Source organism: Pleurodeles waltl, chromosome 7 (genome assembly GCF_031143425.1).
Source record: "Pleurodeles waltl isolate 20211129_DDA chromosome 7, aPleWal1.hap1.20221129, whole genome shotgun sequence".
In the NCBI taxonomy this organism is placed as follows: domain Eukaryota; kingdom Metazoa; phylum Chordata; class Amphibia; order Caudata; family Salamandridae; genus Pleurodeles; species Pleurodeles waltl.
The window spans coordinates 1,336,676,638-1,336,696,367 of record NC_090446.1 but is presented as its reverse complement, the minus strand read 5'-3'; the positions used below and the strand labels follow the sequence as shown (position 1 = coordinate 1,336,696,367).

The following is a 19,730-nucleotide window of genomic DNA, read 5'->3' as shown; positions in this document are numbered from 1 at the left end:
TGTTATTGCCTGCTTCTTCCAAAGGTATCCCTCCCTTCCGTCTACCCATCTTGTTTTGGTAGGACAATCAGATCCTGTGCAAAAGTTTAGCAATCTATTTCCTGTGAGCACTCTCCCTCTCTTTTCCTCACCCTGTTTAGCTCTGCTGAGGTTTGTGTTAGGGGGTGCTGAGATATCTAAGAGGCATGAAGGGCTGATCACCTCTGTTTGAGAAGGTGTCCGGGTAGGTGGATAGTTGTCAGCCACTGCCCAAGTCCTACATCTGTGGAACCTGTTTAGGGCGTTGGAGTTCCGAACTGTTGAAAATCTTTCTGGGTGCCTCACTCCACCCACAGCACCATATGGTGCTTCCTTCAGGCAGCCTTTACCTATTACAAAGTGTCAGGGGGGTGGCCCTGCCCTGGCTCTTCCTGGCAATGACGGGCAAGGACGGGCCCGCCCTTGGCCCGGGCTTCGCCCGGGCGCCGCCCGCGCGCGTCCCGCGCGGCGGGAGCGCGATGAAAATTTAAAGGGCTCCTGCCCTTCTGATTGGACACTGGGCTCTGGTCTCAGGGCTCCTGCCCCCTCCTGATTTCTCGGTCGATGCGCGCTTTCCCGCGACGGCGGGAGCGCGATGAAAATTTAAAGGGCTCCTGCCCTTCTGATTGGACACTGGGCTCTGGTCTCAGGGCTCCTGCCCCCTCCTGATTTCTCGGTCGATGCGCGCTTTCCCGCGACGGCGGGAGCGCGATGAAAATTTAAAGGGCTCCTGCCCTTCTGATTGGACACTGGGCTCTGGTCTCAGGGCTCCTGCCCCCTCCTGATTTCTCGGTCGATGCGCGCTTTCCCGCGACGGCGGGAGCGCGATGAAAATTTAAAGGGCTCCTGCCCTTCTGATTGGACACTGGGCTCTGGTCTCAGGGCTCCTGCCCCCTCCTGATTTCTCGGTCGATGCGCGCTTTCCCGCGACGGCGGGAGCGCGATGAAAATTTAAAGGGCTCCTGCCCTTCTGATTGGACACTGGGCTCTGGTCTCAGGGCTCCTGCCCCCTCCTGATTTCTCGGTCGATGCGCGCTTTCCCGCGACGGCGGGAGCGCGATGAAAATTTAAAGGGCTCCTGCCCTTCTGATTGGACACTGGGCTCTGGTCTCAGGGCTCCTGCCCCCTCCTGATTTCTCGGTCGATGCGCGCTTTCCCGCGACGGCGGGAGCGCGATGAAAATTTAAAGGGCTCCTGCCCTTCTGATTGGACACTGGGCTCTGGTCTCAGGGCTCCTGCCCCCTCCTGATTTCTCGGTCGATGCGCGCTTTCCCCATTTCATTGTTTCCTTTCAGGGATGTGGGAATTCCTATCGCTGACGCCCGGGACATATTGTTTGGGGTCAAGGGCAACAAGTTTTCATGTTTATTTTGTCCTTGGGGCAAGTAGGCCCAACCCCTTGCAGCACAAACCCTTTCGCTGCCAGTTTACAGAGAAGGGAACTGTCTGCAGTTGAGGTAATAGGAGTGTACATATCTTAATGCTGTTCGAACTTGTATTTATGGTTCATTAATGAAAAGCCTTCATTATTAGAGTGAGCGCTGAAATAAATGTTTTAAGGCACACTGCACTACCGACAATGGTGGCAGTAAAAAATAAAGTGTAGACACGTTTTGAAAAGTTTAACATTATGAGGCTAAGTATAGTGCTCCCAGAATGCTCTCTGATTAGATGCAAATGTTTGCAGAAGCTTGTAAGCAAGAGTGATGATTCTTTGCTTTCAAAATAAAATGTTTACAAAAATGCTTGTAGGAAAAAAAACATTTCACTACTATGAAAGTTTAAGTGCTATTTCTTAGAAGGGTCATTTAGTAAAATGTATTGATGCTTGCTAATATTTCCAAAAAATACTCCTAAAGGAAAATCAGTCTAGCCATTTTCAACAAGATCATGGGAAGCATGAAAACATACAAGCACTGGCAAAACCAACTGATCCGACATTTTTTGTGAGTCTTTTGGTTTCGTTAATGACATGGTTTTTGTACCACTTTATTGTTGTGGGAGCTGCCAGGCCCGCACCATTGTAAAACACTGGCAAAAAAGAAAAAAAAAATTGTGGTCTCAAAAAGCACACACTGCCACCAGTGGTGTAAGAAAAGATGCCACCGCCCCCCTAAGCACAGTACCTGCCCTGAGTGAGTCTGGAGGGGAGGCCTCCATGTTCTTTGCAGGGGAGATCATTCCAGTTTTGCTACGCCGTTGATTGCCACAGTAGTTTCCCTGCACTGAACAAAACTACTTTGTGTGCCAAAATCTTTGCGGAAGAGCAGAAAGCGATCACTCACAGGAAAGCCTGGCGATAGATAGAGATATAGAAGTTTAATAAAAACAAAATCGCTTTGTTAACGCCAGACCTAATTAGGCACCCAATTCTTAAAGAAAGTCATAAAAGTGCACCTATGGTATGTCTTTGAATTAGTAGCTTTCGTGAATTCACAAGAACTTAGAGAAGTAGACCAGGAAATTGTACTCCCAGGAAATATTTGTGAACTGTATGTTAGCATGAGCAAATATGCATGTGTAGATTTGCTCATGTGAAAATAGAGCGTTTACAAGTTCACTTTCCCTCTAACCACTTTTTTTCCAACCTTGGAAGGACTTCTACTTCTGCCATTGTCTGGAGTAAATTTCCAACCTTTCTCGTTATGGGAAAAGATTAGAGAAGAGCTTGCGAAAATCCTTAAAACATGCAAGTTATCAAATTTGCAAACTCAAAGGCTTTCCAGCCCTGGAACTATTGCTTACTGCTTCTTCCAGCCCCAGTATGTAGACCTGTGGAAAGGTGGCAAAAACAAGGAAATTGCTATAGTAGGGATCGAAATTGCAAGTATTCAAGCCTTATTATAGTAGTAGCACTGGCATAATCAAAGAGGCTATTATCAGAGGTCTTACATAATGAGATTGCTGCCATAATTTGTCGCCGCACTACGTGGCACCAAAGAGACACATAGATTTTTTTACAGAACAAGTAGATTTCAGAAGCAACCTGTCTCGTGGACAAGTAGATATTTTAATAAATTCCACACCCCTGTTCCTTTGCATCAGCAGGCAGGGGCTCACCAGTGACGAAGGGAACCATCGCACAATGGATTTTACAGACAAGCCAGACATAACCCAAAAGCAGCTAGAGGAGAAACCTAGCATTTTCTTCACAAGGAAAAAGGGGACAATCCTTACCTTTTTTGTGAACAATTACATTAACAACATGGAAGACATCTTGGTTGTCCACAAAGCACTAATATTGTGTGAACATTAAAATCAACAGAGAGGTGTAGGTGGGATAAAAAGTCTTAAAGCACATGTTTCAGATCACAAACTAATTTCAGCCCAGTCTCCATAGGAATAAAATGCAATTAAATGAGTGCACAGCATGTGAATCCAGAAAAGATGAATGCTGTGAAACAAAACGGTTACTTATCTGTAAGAGTAGTTTTACAGCTTGCAGAATTTTCTGGATTCACATGCGACTCTCCCATCTCCACATAATGAGGTGCCTCACACACGAACTGCGGTGGATCTGCTTTTTCGCACGGCACACAGAAATCCCAAATAATACTGCCACAAAGTCCCCAAATGAGGGAGGAAAAAGTAATCTGAAGATGGTGACCTTTTACTGGAACTTCTTGGGCTTAAGTCTGAAATCACAAGTGGACAGAGTGCTACAAAATGGTGGTTGGCCATAGTCAAGAGTAAAAGGTAAAGAGGAAAATTCCAGTCCCAACCACTAGATGGTGGAATAATGCACAGCTTCTGAATCCAGAAAATTGTTCACACTGCAAAACTGCTTCTACATGCGAGTAACCATTTTGTTCTTCAGGAAGCTACCAGGACTTTTTTCCTCACTGGTCGAACTTTACCTGTTGTGTTCATCTCTCTCCCCAGTCTCTTTCTCATTTTGGCTTCCAAATTTTCAATACATGCTGTGTGCCAAGTTTCAGTCATTGTGGCAAAGGTGTCAAACAGAATGCCAAAATCTTTCAGGTTTGATCCAGTAGACCTGCTTATTGGATTCACGTTGTAGCAGCTCTTGGGATAACTGTGTGCTTGAGCCAGGTGGCTTAGGTTCCACCAAATCAACACAAATTGAAGTCGACCAAAAAGCTACCACCCAAAATGTGATTGAGTTCCATGGGCTAATGGGAATTGTTAACGAATCTCAATGTGCTCTTAAATCCTCATATTGGACCCAGTCAAATGCAAATTCTGCCTGAACTGCCAAGCCTGGGCCCCTCCGAACCGCAACACAAGTAATCACATTGAGAGGAACAGACAGTCCATTAGAATAAATTTATATCCACCAGGGATATGTTCCCTAATTCACCAACTATGTTCAAGGGAAGATGATTCAGCGGACCATCCACTGCCTCTCCCCAGCCTGTGTTTAATCTAGAAGCATGCAGTATTTCATATAGAACTCTAGCACAGTGGTTCCCAACCTGTGGTCATGGGACCCTTCGAGGTCTGCTAAGCCTCCTCAGGGGGTTTGAAACTGCTTAGGAAATTAAATAATATTAACAGAAAATAAAGTACATATAAACAAAGTGGCTAAATGTACACTTGAACATTTAAAAATGTACTGTAATTGACAAGGAATGTAAAATTGGAGGCCAATAATTACATTAGTATCCTCAGATTAATTCATGGGAACAGTAGGTGCATTAAACAGAATACAGTATGGAGGATGTATGGCTTCAATTGAATTTAGAAAAGCTCCAACCTTCCTATTAAAATTACATTTTTAATGTTTATTTTTTATTTATATTTGTTTACAAATTAAATAAAATGTGTTATCATTTGTATATGCCTTTGATGAATGCTGTGTCTGTATTTTTTGTCTATCGTTTTGTGTTTCAAATCCTCAACAATGTTTAAGCCAGGGTCCCCAGCTCCAGTAATGACTCAATGAGGGGTCCCCGGATTACAATAATGAATGGTAGTGGGAGTCCCTGGTTCCAGTAATGATAAAGTGGGAGTCCACAGAAGTCAAAAGGTTAGGAACCACTGCTCTAGTCCATCTGTTCTGACAGCCTTCCACTGGTAAGCCATATTACTTGTTTAAAGTTCCAAGTCACATGGCATCCTGAAGTGGCTGTTCAAATCACGGAAGCACACAATCTTGAATCACAACTTTCTTTGCCTGCAGTAAGGGGGCATGTTTAGTGTTTACTTTTCACTGAATGAATGTTCCCAGTGCAGTTTGGTCACCTAACCCACCTTCTTTTATTTGTCCCAACAGAACTGCTTTGAGTTGTACATTCCGAACAACAAGGGTGCACTGATTAAGGCATGCAAGACAGAGGCAGACGGTCGCGTGGTGGAGGGGAACCACAATGTCTATCGGATTTCAGCACCGACGCCGGAGGAGAAGGAGGAGTGGATAAAATCCATCAAGTACGTCTGCAAGAAAGGAATTAGAAAGTTACTTAGGAGAAAGATGTGTGGACTTTTGTTCAACAGTGATGAATGCCATAGAGACAGCTAGGGTAGAAGTAATGCTGCTTGTTATTGCTTTTAAATGGTTTGGGCATTTTAAGGAAAGAATATATCAATTTCATATTTTATTTTGTTTTGCATGACTGGTAACTGTCTCTGAGCACTTTTTAGATAGAATAGAATAGAAACTGGAGGAGGGGGTCTATTGGAACTTGGGTGGTGGATGGTCTGCTGGCCTTCCAGTATGAAGACCATTGAGGCCTTATAGTAAATGAAAAGAAACAAGAGGGCCAGGCTTTAGGTTTTGGAGAATCTATTCCAACCTGATTTGGGTACGTTTATCAGCAAAGGCAGGCCTTCATTCCAACACACAATACTAAATAAACATCTCATTAGCAGTTTGTGGATATCGGTGCTCAAGATATGTTCAACAGAAAATGCATCCAGACCTAGCCGTTACCTTATTCACAAGCAGAAAGATGCTAAGTAACATCTTTTTGTCCAATGTGACAGTTGGCAACCGGAAGAAGTTCGCTCATCAGGTTGTTGGCTTTTAGGTGGGCAAAGAGATGAGTTATGAGCAGGATTTCTGTTGCCTTGTTAATACAGGGTCTAGATTATCCTGTAAATGGTCATGGTCTCTTGATCACCATTTACTTTTACTGGAGTAAATAGACTGGCAGGTTAGCAGTATCCCCTTTCCCAAAGTGTTGCTAGACGCCCAGGCCCTGCCATCTGAAAGGTGAATGTGGTGCGCTGCACTACCTCTCCACGGAGCAGTTCTGTGTGCTGATTGCAGTGTGCGTGCACCTGGTACAGATAATGTCAAAGTTAATTGGTCTGTTTTAAATGTGCTGTTGCATGCAAACATTTGTGCAGTTGTGAATTTGCGTGCTTCAGAAGATTCAATCCAGACTTACTGATGATGCTAAATACTTGTGAAAGTGCCACTTGGCAAATTGAGGGATGTTTCTAGTGCACAAACAGCCTTGACTACTCTGCCCCACACTCCCTACCCATCCGCCAAAGATGCACTTTCTCCTATTGCAGGACACATTTAGCTTTAAACCAGGCTGGCCCTTTGATGGGCTCAAGATTATTGCCTGTGTACCCAGGTATGAGAAACGCTGCCCTTCCTCAGTCTCCATGTCAGAAAGTAAATTGTACATAGTTTGACTTCGAGGTAACTGTACATCATTGCTGAAGTGACATTTGCAAGAAACTGGAAGAGTAGAGCTGACCCCTGCCTACTAAGTAGGCCCACATAAATTCGATCTGACTGTAAATATTTACCCGAACAGTCGCTCAAGAGCTGCAAGGTCCTGAACCAGTGCCGAAGAAAAGCCACCTGAGGTTGAGGGCTTCTTTTCCACTTTCCTTGATGATGCCCTTGGTGAGTCTGCACTCTCCTGACCTTCCAGTACATTAGAGAGGCTAATATCTATCTTTAAGGCTGGAGGCTTTCCTTCTTCATCCTTGCCAATGTTGTATTTCATTGGTTGTGGACAGTTGTCCTAATCTTAGGACAAAATCTAACTAGCTTTGTAACGTGTTCGATTTTAATTATGCGTTAATTAAATTGCCCTGGAAGTAGCCCTCAAGTCCAGCTCTCAGATGGGACCGTTTGAGCCTTTGGGAACTCTGTTTCCCTTCCAGGGGATCCTCATCAAAGTCATAAACCCTAAATATTCCCACCCACGTGCAGGGACCCTGGAGCATATACAAACGCACATGTATATATATATGAACTATATAAATAAAATGTAAAATATTTAGTAGAGAATTTCAATACAAATATATAAATGTTTAAGCAATAATGCAGTCTATGTTGAGAAAACAGGCTACAAATGTTTTTTATTTTTTGTAAAGTGTTTTTGTTTTTTTAACATTAATTCAACTCTTCAATTAAAGGTAACAAAAAACTTCTACAACCAAAGTAGAAGGCATAGAAAGTATAAACCGTGCATTGTAAAAGAAAAAACTAAATTGAAAATAAAGGGGCATTATTAGCAATAGGCTTGCATGCAGGATAACACATCAGAACAAAAAAACTGGCACCGTGCCTTTAAAACCCTGAGCACCTCCAGTATTTCACCATGCCTCAGAGGTGAGAGTGAGGTGACAGTTGGTTCACAGTTAGGTCAGTTCTTTTTTTCCAGCTCCTTCTGTGAGGATCCTGGAGCATTGAGCTCTCATTTTCCGGTGTTTGCCAGAAAAATATTCTAAAAACCTTTTTTCTCTGCTTTACTCAACGGTTTACCTGAAAAGTAACCACTTTTCTCAGAAAAATGCCTTCACTTTTTGTAAAATGCCCTTTTTGTGGGAAAAAGAAGGCCCAGTCAGATCCACACTCTGTGTGCATAGTGTGTTTACCACAGAGTCACTGCCCTGACACCTGCAAGCACTGTAAGAATCTGTCTAAGAGAACTCTGAAGGACAGAGAAAGGATTAGTCTACATGGGCTTCATGAGAGAGAGAAAACATCATCCTCCTCTTTTCCTAAGAAGATTTCCAGAGATTCTTCTGACAAGCGACGAGCCAGATCAGCGTCAGCCGGTAGCAAAATTCCTGTTTGTTCACCGTCGACATCATCGCTTCCGTCGTCGCATCAACATCGCCAACAGACTTCAAACAGTACACCGCCATCGACGGCGATTTAGACGATGTCAAGAGACATGGCGTCAAAGAAACAACTCCCTCATCGGGATAGATCTCCGACGATGGGCACCCACTGATCGACGTAGAGTAGGCACAGGAGTCCTCATACGCCGTCAAAGGCAAGTCAAGATCCTCCGACTTCGAGACTTCCAGCGTCAAAGTCGACTTCGAGAGCAAGGTCGAGGTCACCACGGTCAAGACACCATTCAGTGTCAAGACACTCGCCATCGCTCGACGGCGAGGCGTACCCCTCTGTTGGGCCATCAGTCACTGTCCAGGCATTCGACGTCGAGACTCAAAGTCAGGGAGGTCACATTCGACATAAACGGCTCTTCTGATGGATACAACTACCTGAGGACATCGAGGCAATCTTCACCGTTGACGACCGCATCACAAAGAGTGACTCTACGTCCCAGCCCTTCTCAAAAGGCAACAACAGGGCAACAATCACCTGCTGAGACGGCTGTACCTCCTCCGGGCCTGGTGGTCACCATACAGAGTAGATCATCTGGGGCTTCCTCAAGAGCCTCATCCGAAGGACAACTTTCCCCCAAGAACCTGTCTCCGAGGTAGTTGGATAGCCTTGACAAAACACCGGCTTCTCCAGATCCGCAATATTCACGCCTATATTCTCAGTTGGCTTCTTTTCCACGAAAGCCATCTCCAACAACTCCCCCCGAATGGACAAGGCCACCACCTGACCAGCCCAGTCCATGACAACGGTGCAGCCCTTCACGATCGCGCACCAGAAGTAAGTCGCAATCCAGGTAACGGTTAAGATCCTGAGCCGCTAGATCTCGTCAACAAAGACGCAGATCCCCTTCATGGTCTACAGCATCGGAGTCTTCGATTAGAGACTATTCACCTACTTTGTCAAATACTCCGGCAATCAATCAATCAATCATTGGATTTATAAAGCGCACTACATACCCGTGAGGGTTTCAAGGCGCCAGGGGGGTGGGGGTGCTGGAGTTACTGGTTGAAGAGCCAGGTCTTGAGGAGTCTTCTGAAGGTGAGTAGATCTTGGGTCTGTCGCAGGTTGGTGGGGAGGGTGTTCCAGGTTTTGGCGGTGAGGTATGAGAAGGATCTGCCGCCGGAGGTCTTTCTTCAGATGCGGAGGGCGAGGTTAGAGGAGCGGACGGGTGGGGGTGTAGAAGCTGAGTCTGTTGTTTAGGTAGGCTGGTCCGGTGTCGTGGAGCGCTTTGTGAGCGTGGGTAAGAAGCTTGTAAGTGATCCTTTTGTCCACGGGGAGCCAGTGAAGGTTTCTCAGGTGGTGGGAGATGTGGCTGTGGCGGGGTACGTTGAGGATCAGTCAGGCAGAGGCGTTTTGGATGTGTTGGAGGCGTAGTAGGTCTTTCGATGGGATGCCTGTGTAGAGTGCGTTGCCTTAGTCCAGCCTGCTGCTGACGAGGGCCTGTGTCACTGTTCTTCTTGTTTCTGTCGGGATCCACTTGTAGATTCTGCGGAGCATGCGGAGTGTGTTGTAGCAGGAGGAGGAAACTGCATTGACCTGTTATGACAAGGTGAGGGAGAAGTCGAGGATGAAGCCCAGGTTGTGAGCGTGGTCGGTCGGTGTCGGTGGGGTTCCTAGTGCTGTGGGCCACCAGGAGTCGTCCCAGGCGGAGGGGGTGGATCCGAGGATGAGGACCTCCGTCTTGTCCGAGTTCAGTTTCAGACGGCTGATTCTCATCCATTCGGCGATGGATTTCATCCCCTCGTGGAGGTTGGTTTTGGCGGTGCGCGGGCCTTTGGTGAGTGAGAGGATGAGCTGGGTGTCGTCGGCGTAGGTGAGAATGTTGAGGTTGTGTTGTCGGGCCACTTGTGCGAGGGGGGGCCATGTAGATGTTGAACAGCGTCGGGCTGGTGAGTGAGAGGATGAGCTGGGTGTCGTCGGCGTAGGTGAGAATGTTGAGGTTGTGTTGTCGGGCCACTTGTGCGAGGGGGGCGATGTAGATGTTGAACAGCGTCGGGCTGAGGGATGAGCCTTGGGGAACGCCGCAGATGATGTTGGTGGCTTCGGAGCGGAAGGGGGGGGAGGCAGACTCTGGGTTCTGCCGGAGAGGAATGAGACGATCCAGTCAAGGGCTTTTCCTTGAATTCCGGTTTCGTGGAGGCGTGATTCCAGGGTGCGGTAGCAGACTGTGTCAAAGGCGGCAGATAGGTCCAGGAGGATGAGGGCTGATGTTTTGCCGTTGTCCATTTGGCGTCTGATGTCGTCTGTGGCGGCGAGAAGGGTGGTTTCGGTGCTGTGGTTTCGTCTGAAGCCGGACTGGGAGGGGTCTAGGATGTCGTTGTCTTCGAGGTGGCTGGTTAGTTGTGTGTTGACGATTTTTTCGATCACCTTTGCTGGAAAGGGTAGCAGGGAGATGGGTCGGAAGATTTTGAGGTCGTTGGGGTCTGCTTTGGGTTTCTTGAGGGCGCGGATTTCGGCGTGTTTCCATTTTTCAGAGAATGTCGCAGTTTCAAAGGAGATGTTGATGACCTTCCGTAGTTGGGGTAGGCGATGGTGGCGTCGGCTTTGTTGTATACAAAGGAACATGTTTCTTTGTTGTATACGTGGTGTGGGCAGGGTTCTGATGGAGATCCTGAGTGGATGGAGTTCATGATCTTGCGTGTCTCTGTGTCGCTCACGTTGGTCCACGAGGTCAGGTGGTTTGCACAGGTGGAGTGTTCGGGGGTGGGGGTCTGGCGTGGGAGTGGCGTCAAAACTGTTGTGGATGTCGATGATCTTCTGGTGGAAGAAGGTGGACAAGAGTTTCTCCAGTGGACATTATAACCACTTTCAATGAAGTGTTGGTTAGAGGGGCCCAGAAGCTCAATATAGGTATTTCGGAACCGACAGCATCATCGTCTGTAATTTTTGAAACGCTACACCATCGTGCATCTTCCAGGCAGCTGTTACTACTAGTTGCTGGTCTTCTGCAGCCAACTATGGACACTTTTTTGACTCTTGCGAGCCTGCGTGCAGCTCCGGCACGGATCCTAAAGAAATAAAAGGCCCCATACCAGGATCCCTTATTTCTCAGAATTGATCTTCCAACGAACTCTGTCATTCTAGCTGCCGCCCGCAAGACCCATTCGGTGGCATCATCATCAACGGTCCTGCCAGCGGAGCACGCATCTGGACTCGTTGGGCAGGAAAATGTGTGGTACTGCGGCAGCTTTCATGAAAGTTTCTAGTGCCTCTGCACTTTTGGGGAGATACAACCGTTCTTTGTGGGATTCTCTGAACAGGTTTGTAGAGAAATTGCCTAGAGAAGATAGACAAGACTTCCAAGAGACCCTTCAGGAGGGAAGTTTGGTGTCCAACCAGGTGATCAGTGCAGATGGCTCGGACTTAGCGGCTCATGGCTATGCACATGGCATTTGTGCAAGGAGGTCATCTTGGCTGCGCCCTACAGGTTTAAAACAGGAGGCTCAACATCGCATCCTCAACCTGCCATCCAATGGGAACTCCTTGTTTTGGACACATACCGATGATGAGATGGCCAAAATCAAGTCAGAAGTGGACACGCTGAAAGCCGTGGGACTAGACAGACGCAAAGAGTATCGGAGGAGGTACAGGCCATGTGATAGGCGCCCATATCAACAGAGGGTTCAAACCCCTCTGGTCTCAAAGACCCCAGCAGAGGCAAGGGCGACCGTTTTTTCAGTCCCACAAGACAAGAGCGCGAATTCCAAGTAGGCAACATCCTTCTACCCCCAAAACATCAGGCAAACAATGAGGATTCGACTCCCCTAATTCTGTCCACCACTCCATTGGGGGGGGAAGTATTGCAAATTATGTACCTGAGTGGCACACCATAACAAATGACAAATGGGTGCTGAATATTGTCGAGAATGGATATTCTTAGTTTCAAGTCTCCTCCTGCTCCAGTGCTTCCAACAAAAGCAGAGTGTCTCTACCAGTCGTTGCTGAAAAAAGGTGGTTATCATTCTGTTACAAAAAACGAGCTATAGAAAAGGTTCCATCTTCTCAAAGAGGAAAAGGAGTGTTCCCGATATTTCTTAGTGAAAAAGAAGGGCCAAGACGGGGTTTTCAGACCCATTTTAGATCTGAGGCATCTGAACAAGTATATTTGAAAATAACAGTTCAGAATGCTGGCCCTTTGTCACCTTTTTCCTCAGCTTCATCAAGCGGACTGGATGTGTTCCATTGATCTACAGGATGCATATTTCACATCCCGATTATAGTGAAGCACCGAAAATGTCTTCGCTTCGTAGTTCCATCCCAACACTACCAATTCAGGGTGCTGCCCTTCGGGCTAAAATCAGCTCCTCAAACATTCTCCAAATGCGTAGCAACAATAGTGGCGCACTTGAGAAAAAACAATATCTTCAATTACCCGTATCTTGACGATTGGTTACTGAAAGCCAGCACTGCAGAGCAAACCTTGAATCACCTCAGAATAGTTTTGAACACCTTCAGTGCTCTGGGTCTGCAGGTCAACTTTCAAAAGTCCATTCTCAATCCAACACAGACACTCCATTACCTAGGGGCAATGCTGGACACCAATCTAGAAAGAGTGTATCCTTCGGAGGAGAGACTATCATCACTCAAATCAAATCATTAACATTTATAAAGCGCGCTACTCACCCGTGCAGGTCTCAAGGCGCTAGGGGGATGGGGGGGGGTTACTGCTGCTCGAAAAGCCAGGTTTTGAGGAGTCTCCGGAATGCGGAGTGGTCCTGGGTGGTCCTGAGGCTGGTGGGGAGGGTGTTCCAGGTCTTGGCTGCCAGGAAGGAGAAGGACCTCCCACCCGCCGTGGAGCGGCGGATGCGAGGGACGGCAGCGAGCGCGAGGCCAGAGGAACGGAGGAGACGGGTGGGGGCGTAGAAGCTGAGGCGACGGTTGAGGTATTCCGGTCCCCTGTTGTGGAGGGCTTTGTGTGTGTGGGTGAGAAGTCGGAAGGTGATCCTTTTGCTGACTGGGAGCCAATGCAGGTGTCTCAGGTGTGCGGAGATGTGGCTGTTGCGGGGTACGTCGAGGATGAGGCAGGCCGAGGCGTTTTGAATACGTTGCAGGCGTTTTTGGAGTTTAGCGGTGGTCCCAGCATAGAGGATGTTGCCATAGTCCAGGCAGCTCGTGACGAGGGCATGGGTCACGGTTTTTCTAGTGTCTGCTGGGATCCAGCGGAAGATCTTGCGGAGCATGCGGAGGGTGAGGAAGCAGGCGGAGGACACGGCGTTGACTTGCTTGGTCATGGTGAGAAGAGGGTCCAATATGAAGCCGAGGTTGCAGGCGTGGTCTGAGGGGGTCGGTGCGGTGCCGAGGGCCGTGGGCCACCAGGAGTCGTCCCAAGCGGACGGGTGTTGCCGAGGATGAGGACTTCTGTTTTGTCAGAGTTCAGCTTTAGGCGGCTGAGCCTCATCCAATCTGCGACGTCCTTCATGCCCTCTTGTAGGTTGGTCTTGGCGCTGGCGGGGTCCTTGGTGAGGGAGAGTATAAGTTGGGTGTCGTCGGCGTAGGAGGTGATGTCGTGCTTACGTACGATGTCGGCGAGGGGGCTCATGTAGACATTGAAGAGTGTCGGGATGAGCCTTGAGGTACGCCGCAGATGATCTCGGTGGGGTCTGAGCGAAACGGTGGGAGGTAAACTCTTTGAGATCGGTTTGAGAGGAAGGAGGCAATCCAGTCCAGGGCCTGGCCTTGGATCCCGGTGGAGCGGAGGCGGGTTATTAGGGTGCGGTGACAGACGGTGTTGAAGGCAGCCGAGAGGTCGAGGAGGATGAGGGCGACTGTTTCACTGTTGTCCATCAGGGTTCTGATGTCGTCTGTGACTGAGATGAGGGCGGTTTCAGTGCTGTGGTTGGTTCGGAATCCGGTTTGTGAAGGGTCGAGCAGGTTGTTGTCTTCCAGGAAGGTGGTAAGCTGTTTGTTGACGGTCTTCTCTATTACCTTGGCAGGGAAGGGGAGGAGCGAGATGGGGCGGAAGTTTTTTAGGTCGCTAGGGTCAGCCGTGGGTTTCTTTAGTAGGGCGTTGACTTCGGCATGTTTCCAGCTTTCGGGGAAGGTAGCAGAAGAAAAAGAAGAGTTGATGACGGCCTGGAGGTGCGGGGTGATGATGTCGTCGGCTTTATTGAAGATGAAGTGAGGGCAGGGGTCCGATGGGGCGCCGGAGTGGATAGAGTTCATGGTGGTTTTGGTTTCTTCAGTGTTGATGTGGGTCCAGTCGTTGAGGGTGATGGCCGGGGGTTTGGGTTCAGTGATGCTTGGTTGGGTCTGGTGTCCGAAGCTGTCGTGGAGGTCGCTGATCTTGCGATGGAAGAAGGTGGCGAGGGAGTTGCACAAGTCTTGTGAGGGCGTGACGGCGTTGGCGTTGGGGTTGGAGAAATCTTTGACGATGCTGAAAAGTTCTCTGCTGTTGTGGCTGTTTTTGTCCAGTCTGTCGGTGAAAAAGTTCCTTTTGGCTGCGCGGATCAGGTGGTGGTGTTCGCGGTCATGTTGTCGGCGGTGTGGTACTTGCGCCAGGCCTTCTCGAGGGCGCGACATGTTTTCTTCGATTCTTTGAGGGTGTCAGAGAACCAGAGAGGTTTTTTGGTGGTGGCCTGTTTATGCGTGCGTCTGAGGGGAGCAAGGTTGTCTGCACAGTTGGAGATCCAGTTCGAGAGGCTGAGGGCTGCGTCGTTGGGGTCGGTGGTGAGGGTAGGTTGGTTGACGGCGAGTGCGGAGAAGAGTTGCTCTTCGGGGATTTTGTTCCACTGTCGACGAGGGATGGGTTGAGTGCGGAGGTGGAGGGTCTCGCGTTGGAATGTGAAATGTACACAGCTGTGGTCGGTCCAGTGTAGAGCGGAGGTGTGGCTGAAGAAGACGTGTTTGCTGGCGGAGAAGATAGGGTCAAGCGTGTGTCCGGCGATGTGGGTGGCGGTGTTCACCAGTTGCTTGAGGCCGAGGTTGTCGAGCAGGGCGGTTGTGTTGGGGTCGTTGTGTTGTTCCAGATGGAAGTTGAGGTCGCCTAGGAGGATGTAGTCCGGCGAGGGCGTGCGGGGAGACTAAGTCGGCGATGGAGTCGCTGAAAGGGGCGCGCGGTCCGGGGGGACGGTAGACGAGGGATCCTCTGAGGGTGGTCCTGGGGTCGGTGCGAATCTGGAAATGCAGGTGTTCAGCGGCGAGGGGGGTGTCTTCGGTGGAGGTGGTGACGCTGATGGAGTCTTTGAAGACGATGGCGATACCTCCTCCTACTTGGTTGGTGCGGTCTTTTCTGGAAATCTTGTAGCCTTCGGGGATGGCAGTGGCGATGTCTGGGGCCGAAGAGGCGTTCATCCAGGTCTCCGTGATGAAGGCGACATCCGGTGCTGTGGAGTCCAGGAGGTCCCAGAGTTCAACGGCGTGCTTGTGGACAGATCGAGCGTTGACCAGGATGCACTTGAGGTGGTTGATGGCATGTGGGCTGGTGGTCGTGGTAGTTGCGTGGTGGAAGATGCGTTTGCAGGAGTTGCAGGCGAAGGGTCCATGGGTGCGTTTGGGGTGAGCTTGAAAGCAGGTGTTGGAGCGCCCTGGGTTGAGGGCGTGGAGGGTGGTGGGGTCATAGCGGAGCAGCGGGGTTTGGGAGAGCTGGGGACCAGGGGTCGTGGCGCTGGGCGCGGGCCAGGCGCAGGCGGGCTTGCCTCTGGCGTGCCAGCGGCGCACCCGCTGCGCGGTCGTGCGGCGGCCGCCATAAGAGGGAGGAGGGAGGAGGGGGGGAGGGGTCAGCTGGGGGGCGGGGGCGTGCAGGAGGTCGCGGCGGGAAAGCGGGAGGGAGGGGGGGGGACAGGTAGAGTGAGAAGAGCTGGGGGTGGGGGGTTTAAGGGTGGAGGGGGGTGAGTGTTAGGAAGTTTAGGAGATTAGGGAGAGAGATAGGAGTAGGGTTGGGAAGATAGGGGAGGGGGGGTTGTAGAGGTGGGTGAGGGTGAGAGGATAGGAAGATAGGTAACAGAGGGGGTGGCGGGAAGGGGGGGGAGAGATAGAGAAATAGGTGGAGAGATAGAGAAATAAGTAGATAGATAGAGAAATAGGTAGATAGGAGGAGATGGTGAGTGAGGGAGATAGATAGAGAGATAGGTAGATAGGAGGAGTGAGGGAGGCAGATAGCGAACGGGGTAGATAGGGGTGATAGAGAGGGGGAGGCGAGTGAGGGAGGGAGATGACACAGGAGCAGGAGGGCAGGCGCGGGAAGAACAGAAGACGGAGGACGAAGAAAGCAGAAGATGAAGAACAGAAGACAGAGGACGAAGAAGCAGAAGACAGAAGATCACAGAAGAAGATACAGGAGATGAAGAACAGAAGGCAGAAGACCACAGAAGAAGATGAAGAAGAAGAGAGGCGACAGGAGAGGCTGAGAAGCACACAGATGAAGAGAGAAGACGGGGAAAAGAAGAGTACAGAAGAAGATTACAGAAGAGGAGCGAGGAGGAAGAACAAAGAGGAAGAAAAGAAGCAGGAGAGAGGGTGAGTAGCGCGGGGCAGGGTGAGGGGCTGGGAGGTGGGGGGTACTTACTGCGAGGTAGGTCTCAGGAACCTGGAGGAGCTGCAGCGGCAGGGGGAGCGACCTACCCTTGGGTCAATAGCACAGAAGTGTCACACACTTCTTAACACTCTGAGGCCTACTGTCAGACAAATAGCATCGCTACTGAGCTCCATTCCCTCCTGCATTTTCATTGTCCCGAACGCCAGATTAAACATGAGTCCTCTTCAGGAGAACCTGGAAGATCAGTGGAGCCAACTCACAGCCAGATGGGAAAGCAGAATAATCCTTTCAACTGTAGCAAAAACATCACTACAGTGGTGGACTCGCCGTCAGCATCTGTTGGTAGGAGGTTCTTTTCTTCAGAGCACTCCTGCTGAGACCCTTGTAACAGCTGCATCACCACAGAGTTGGGGAGCTCACATGGGGCCTCTCCAAGCACAAGGCCTGTAGTAGAAAAAGGAACAGAAATACCACATCAATCTGCTGGAACTGAGAGCGGTTCGTCTGGCTTTCAAATCGTTTTACCCATCGATCAAGGTCAAATCCATTTTAGTCCAAACAGACAACATGACCTTGATGTACTATTTGAACAGGCAGGGGGGAACAAGAACTCGTCCTCTGTCTCGAGAGTCACAAACCATCTGGCACTGGTTACTAGCGAGGAGGCTGTCAATCACAGCGGTTTACCTTCCGGGGGAACAAAATTCAAAAGCGGATTTCCTAAGTCGAAATCTATCAGACTTGCAGAACTTGGTGCTTCACGAAGACGACGTAGCAGACATTTTCCATCGGTGGTGTCATCCTCAATTAGACCTGTTTGCAGACGAAACCAACAAAAAATGCCCAGACTTCGCATCCAGGTTTTACCGACAAGGGGCGAAGGGGAATGCCCTGTTGATAGATTGGTCAGGGACATTTCTCTACACTTTTCCACCGATTCCCATGATACCTACAGTGATCAACAAGTTTTACAGGTCCAAAACCAGGATACTGATACTAATAGCCCCAGAATGGCTTTGACAATACTGGTACACAGATGATCTCCAGTTGTCAGAAAAACCTCACAAGAGGCTGCCGTGCAGACCGGATCTTCTCCACAGATTAGGGAGGAAACTTCTGCATCCCAACCTTCCCTCGCTGTGCTTGACGGCATGGCTCCTGAATTCCTGCAGTATAGACATCTAGGACTCTCGCAGGAATGCATGGATATTTTAAAGGAGTCCAAAAGACCATTGATACGACGCTCCTATGCGTTCAAATGGAAGAGGTTCTACATATGGTGCAGACAGAATGATTTCACTCCTATCCTGGCCCAGGAGTAGGTTATCTTGCCTTATCTCCTCCAGCTTGCGAAGTCAGGACTGCAGTTTTCATCCATTAAGGTACATTTGTCTGCCATTGCAATTTATCGTAAATCACCCTTGCAAAAGTCATTCTTTACTATGCCAGTGGTTAAGGATTTTTTAAAGGGCTTGGAAAGTTTTTCCACCAATCCGTACACCTTCACCTCCATGGGAATTGAATGTGGTCTTGTCTAGACTTAGGGCCGCTCCCTTTGAGCCCATCCAAAAAGCTTCTTTGCAACACCTTACGTGGAAGACAGCTTTTCCTGTGGCCATTACTTCAGCTAGAAGGGTCAGCCAGATTCAGGCTCTTTGTTCAAAGGAACCGTATACAGTTTTTCACGATAACAGAGTAGTTCTAAGGACCCACCCGGGGTTCTTACCTAAGGTGGTTTCGGACTTCCATATTAATCAAACCATATCGCTTCCAATGTTTTTTCTCAAACCTGTTACTCCAGCAGAGAGAGTCTTGCACTCTCTGGACTTGAAGAGGGTGCTAAAATGTTATCTTGATAAGACTAAGGCCATCAGACAATCTGATCACTTATTTGTAAATTATGGACATGTGAGAACATGGAGGGCGGCCTCAAAACAGACTATTTCTATATGGATAGGTTCATGTATTGTGACTACATACCAGTTAGCTAACAAACAATTGTCTGCCAAACCTAAAGCTCATTCTACAAGAGGCAAAGCCGCAACTACAGCCCTTCTTAAGAATGTACCCATCTCCGAAATTTGCAAAGCTGCCACATGGAGATCGGTACATACTTTTACGAGGCATTACTGTCTAGATTCAGATGCTAAAACAGACACTCAAGTGGGTCAGGCTTCTTTAAGAAATTTATTTAACTAAGACAAATGCACTGCCTGGCTTCTATCACTCCATCCACAGGGGTAAGGAATGGGCTTGTTAATCTATTCAGTGTTTATGGCTATTGATGAGGATCCCCTGGAAGAGAAGGATAAGTTACTTACCTGTAGATCCTAGTTCTCTTCCAGGGGTATTCTCATCAAAGTCATAAACAGCCCACCCTCCTCTCTGGATGTGACTTTAGAAGTACAGCAGTATTCATTGATCTAATCTTTTTCGTCCTATCACTTGAAAAAACACTGACCTAACTGTGAACCAACTGTCACCTCACTCTAGCCTCTGAGGCATGGTGGGATACTGGAGGTGCTCAGGGTCTGAAAGGCACGGTGCCAGTTTTTTGGTTCTGCTGTGTTAACCTGCATGCAGCCTATTGGCTAATAATGCCCCTCTATTTTCAATGTCGTTTTTTCTTTTACAATGCACTGTTTATACTTTCTATGCCTTCTACTTTGGTTGTAGAAGGTTTTTTACCTTTAATTGAAGAGTTGAATTAATGTTAAAAAATAAATAAAGCATTTTTAGCCTATTTTCTCATCATAGACTGCATTATTGCTTACACATGTATATATTTGTATTGAAATTCTCTACTAAAATTTTACATTTTATTTATATATTTCATACATATACATGTGTGTTTGTATATGCTCCGGGGTCCCCGCACGTGGGCGGGAATATTCAGTGTTTTTTTACTTTGATGAGGATACCCCTGGAAGAGAACTAGGATTTACAACTTATCCGTCCTCCATCTTTCGAGGTTCTGCTACAGTAGTATAACACGGAGTATCCACAGAGCATACTGTCTATTAACCAATTTCTGCACCAGTAGTTTAAGAAAAAGCCTCTCGCCTGGCGTGATAGTCTCTCTGTGCATGTCAGTGCTTAATTAGTGCCGTCGGTAGCTGGGGCACTGGTGCTTATTCTGTTTCTCAAAGGAAAGGACAGTGGCAGCGCATGGTC

The 19,730-nt window shown here is 48.5% G+C and overlaps 1 protein-coding gene across 1 annotated transcript in view; it reads left to right on the top strand.

Moving 5' to 3' along the window:
* The window catches only part of CYTH2 (cytohesin 2), a 194,748-nt gene that overhangs the window by 170,797 nt on the left and 4,221 nt on the right, over window positions 1-19,730 (top strand). Inside the window, exon 11 of the mRNA XM_069200692.1 lies at window positions 5,255-5,409. Coding sequence (XP_069056793.1) covers window positions 5,255-5,409 — 155 coding nt within the window. The remainder of the gene's footprint in view (window positions 1-5,254; window positions 5,410-19,730) is intronic.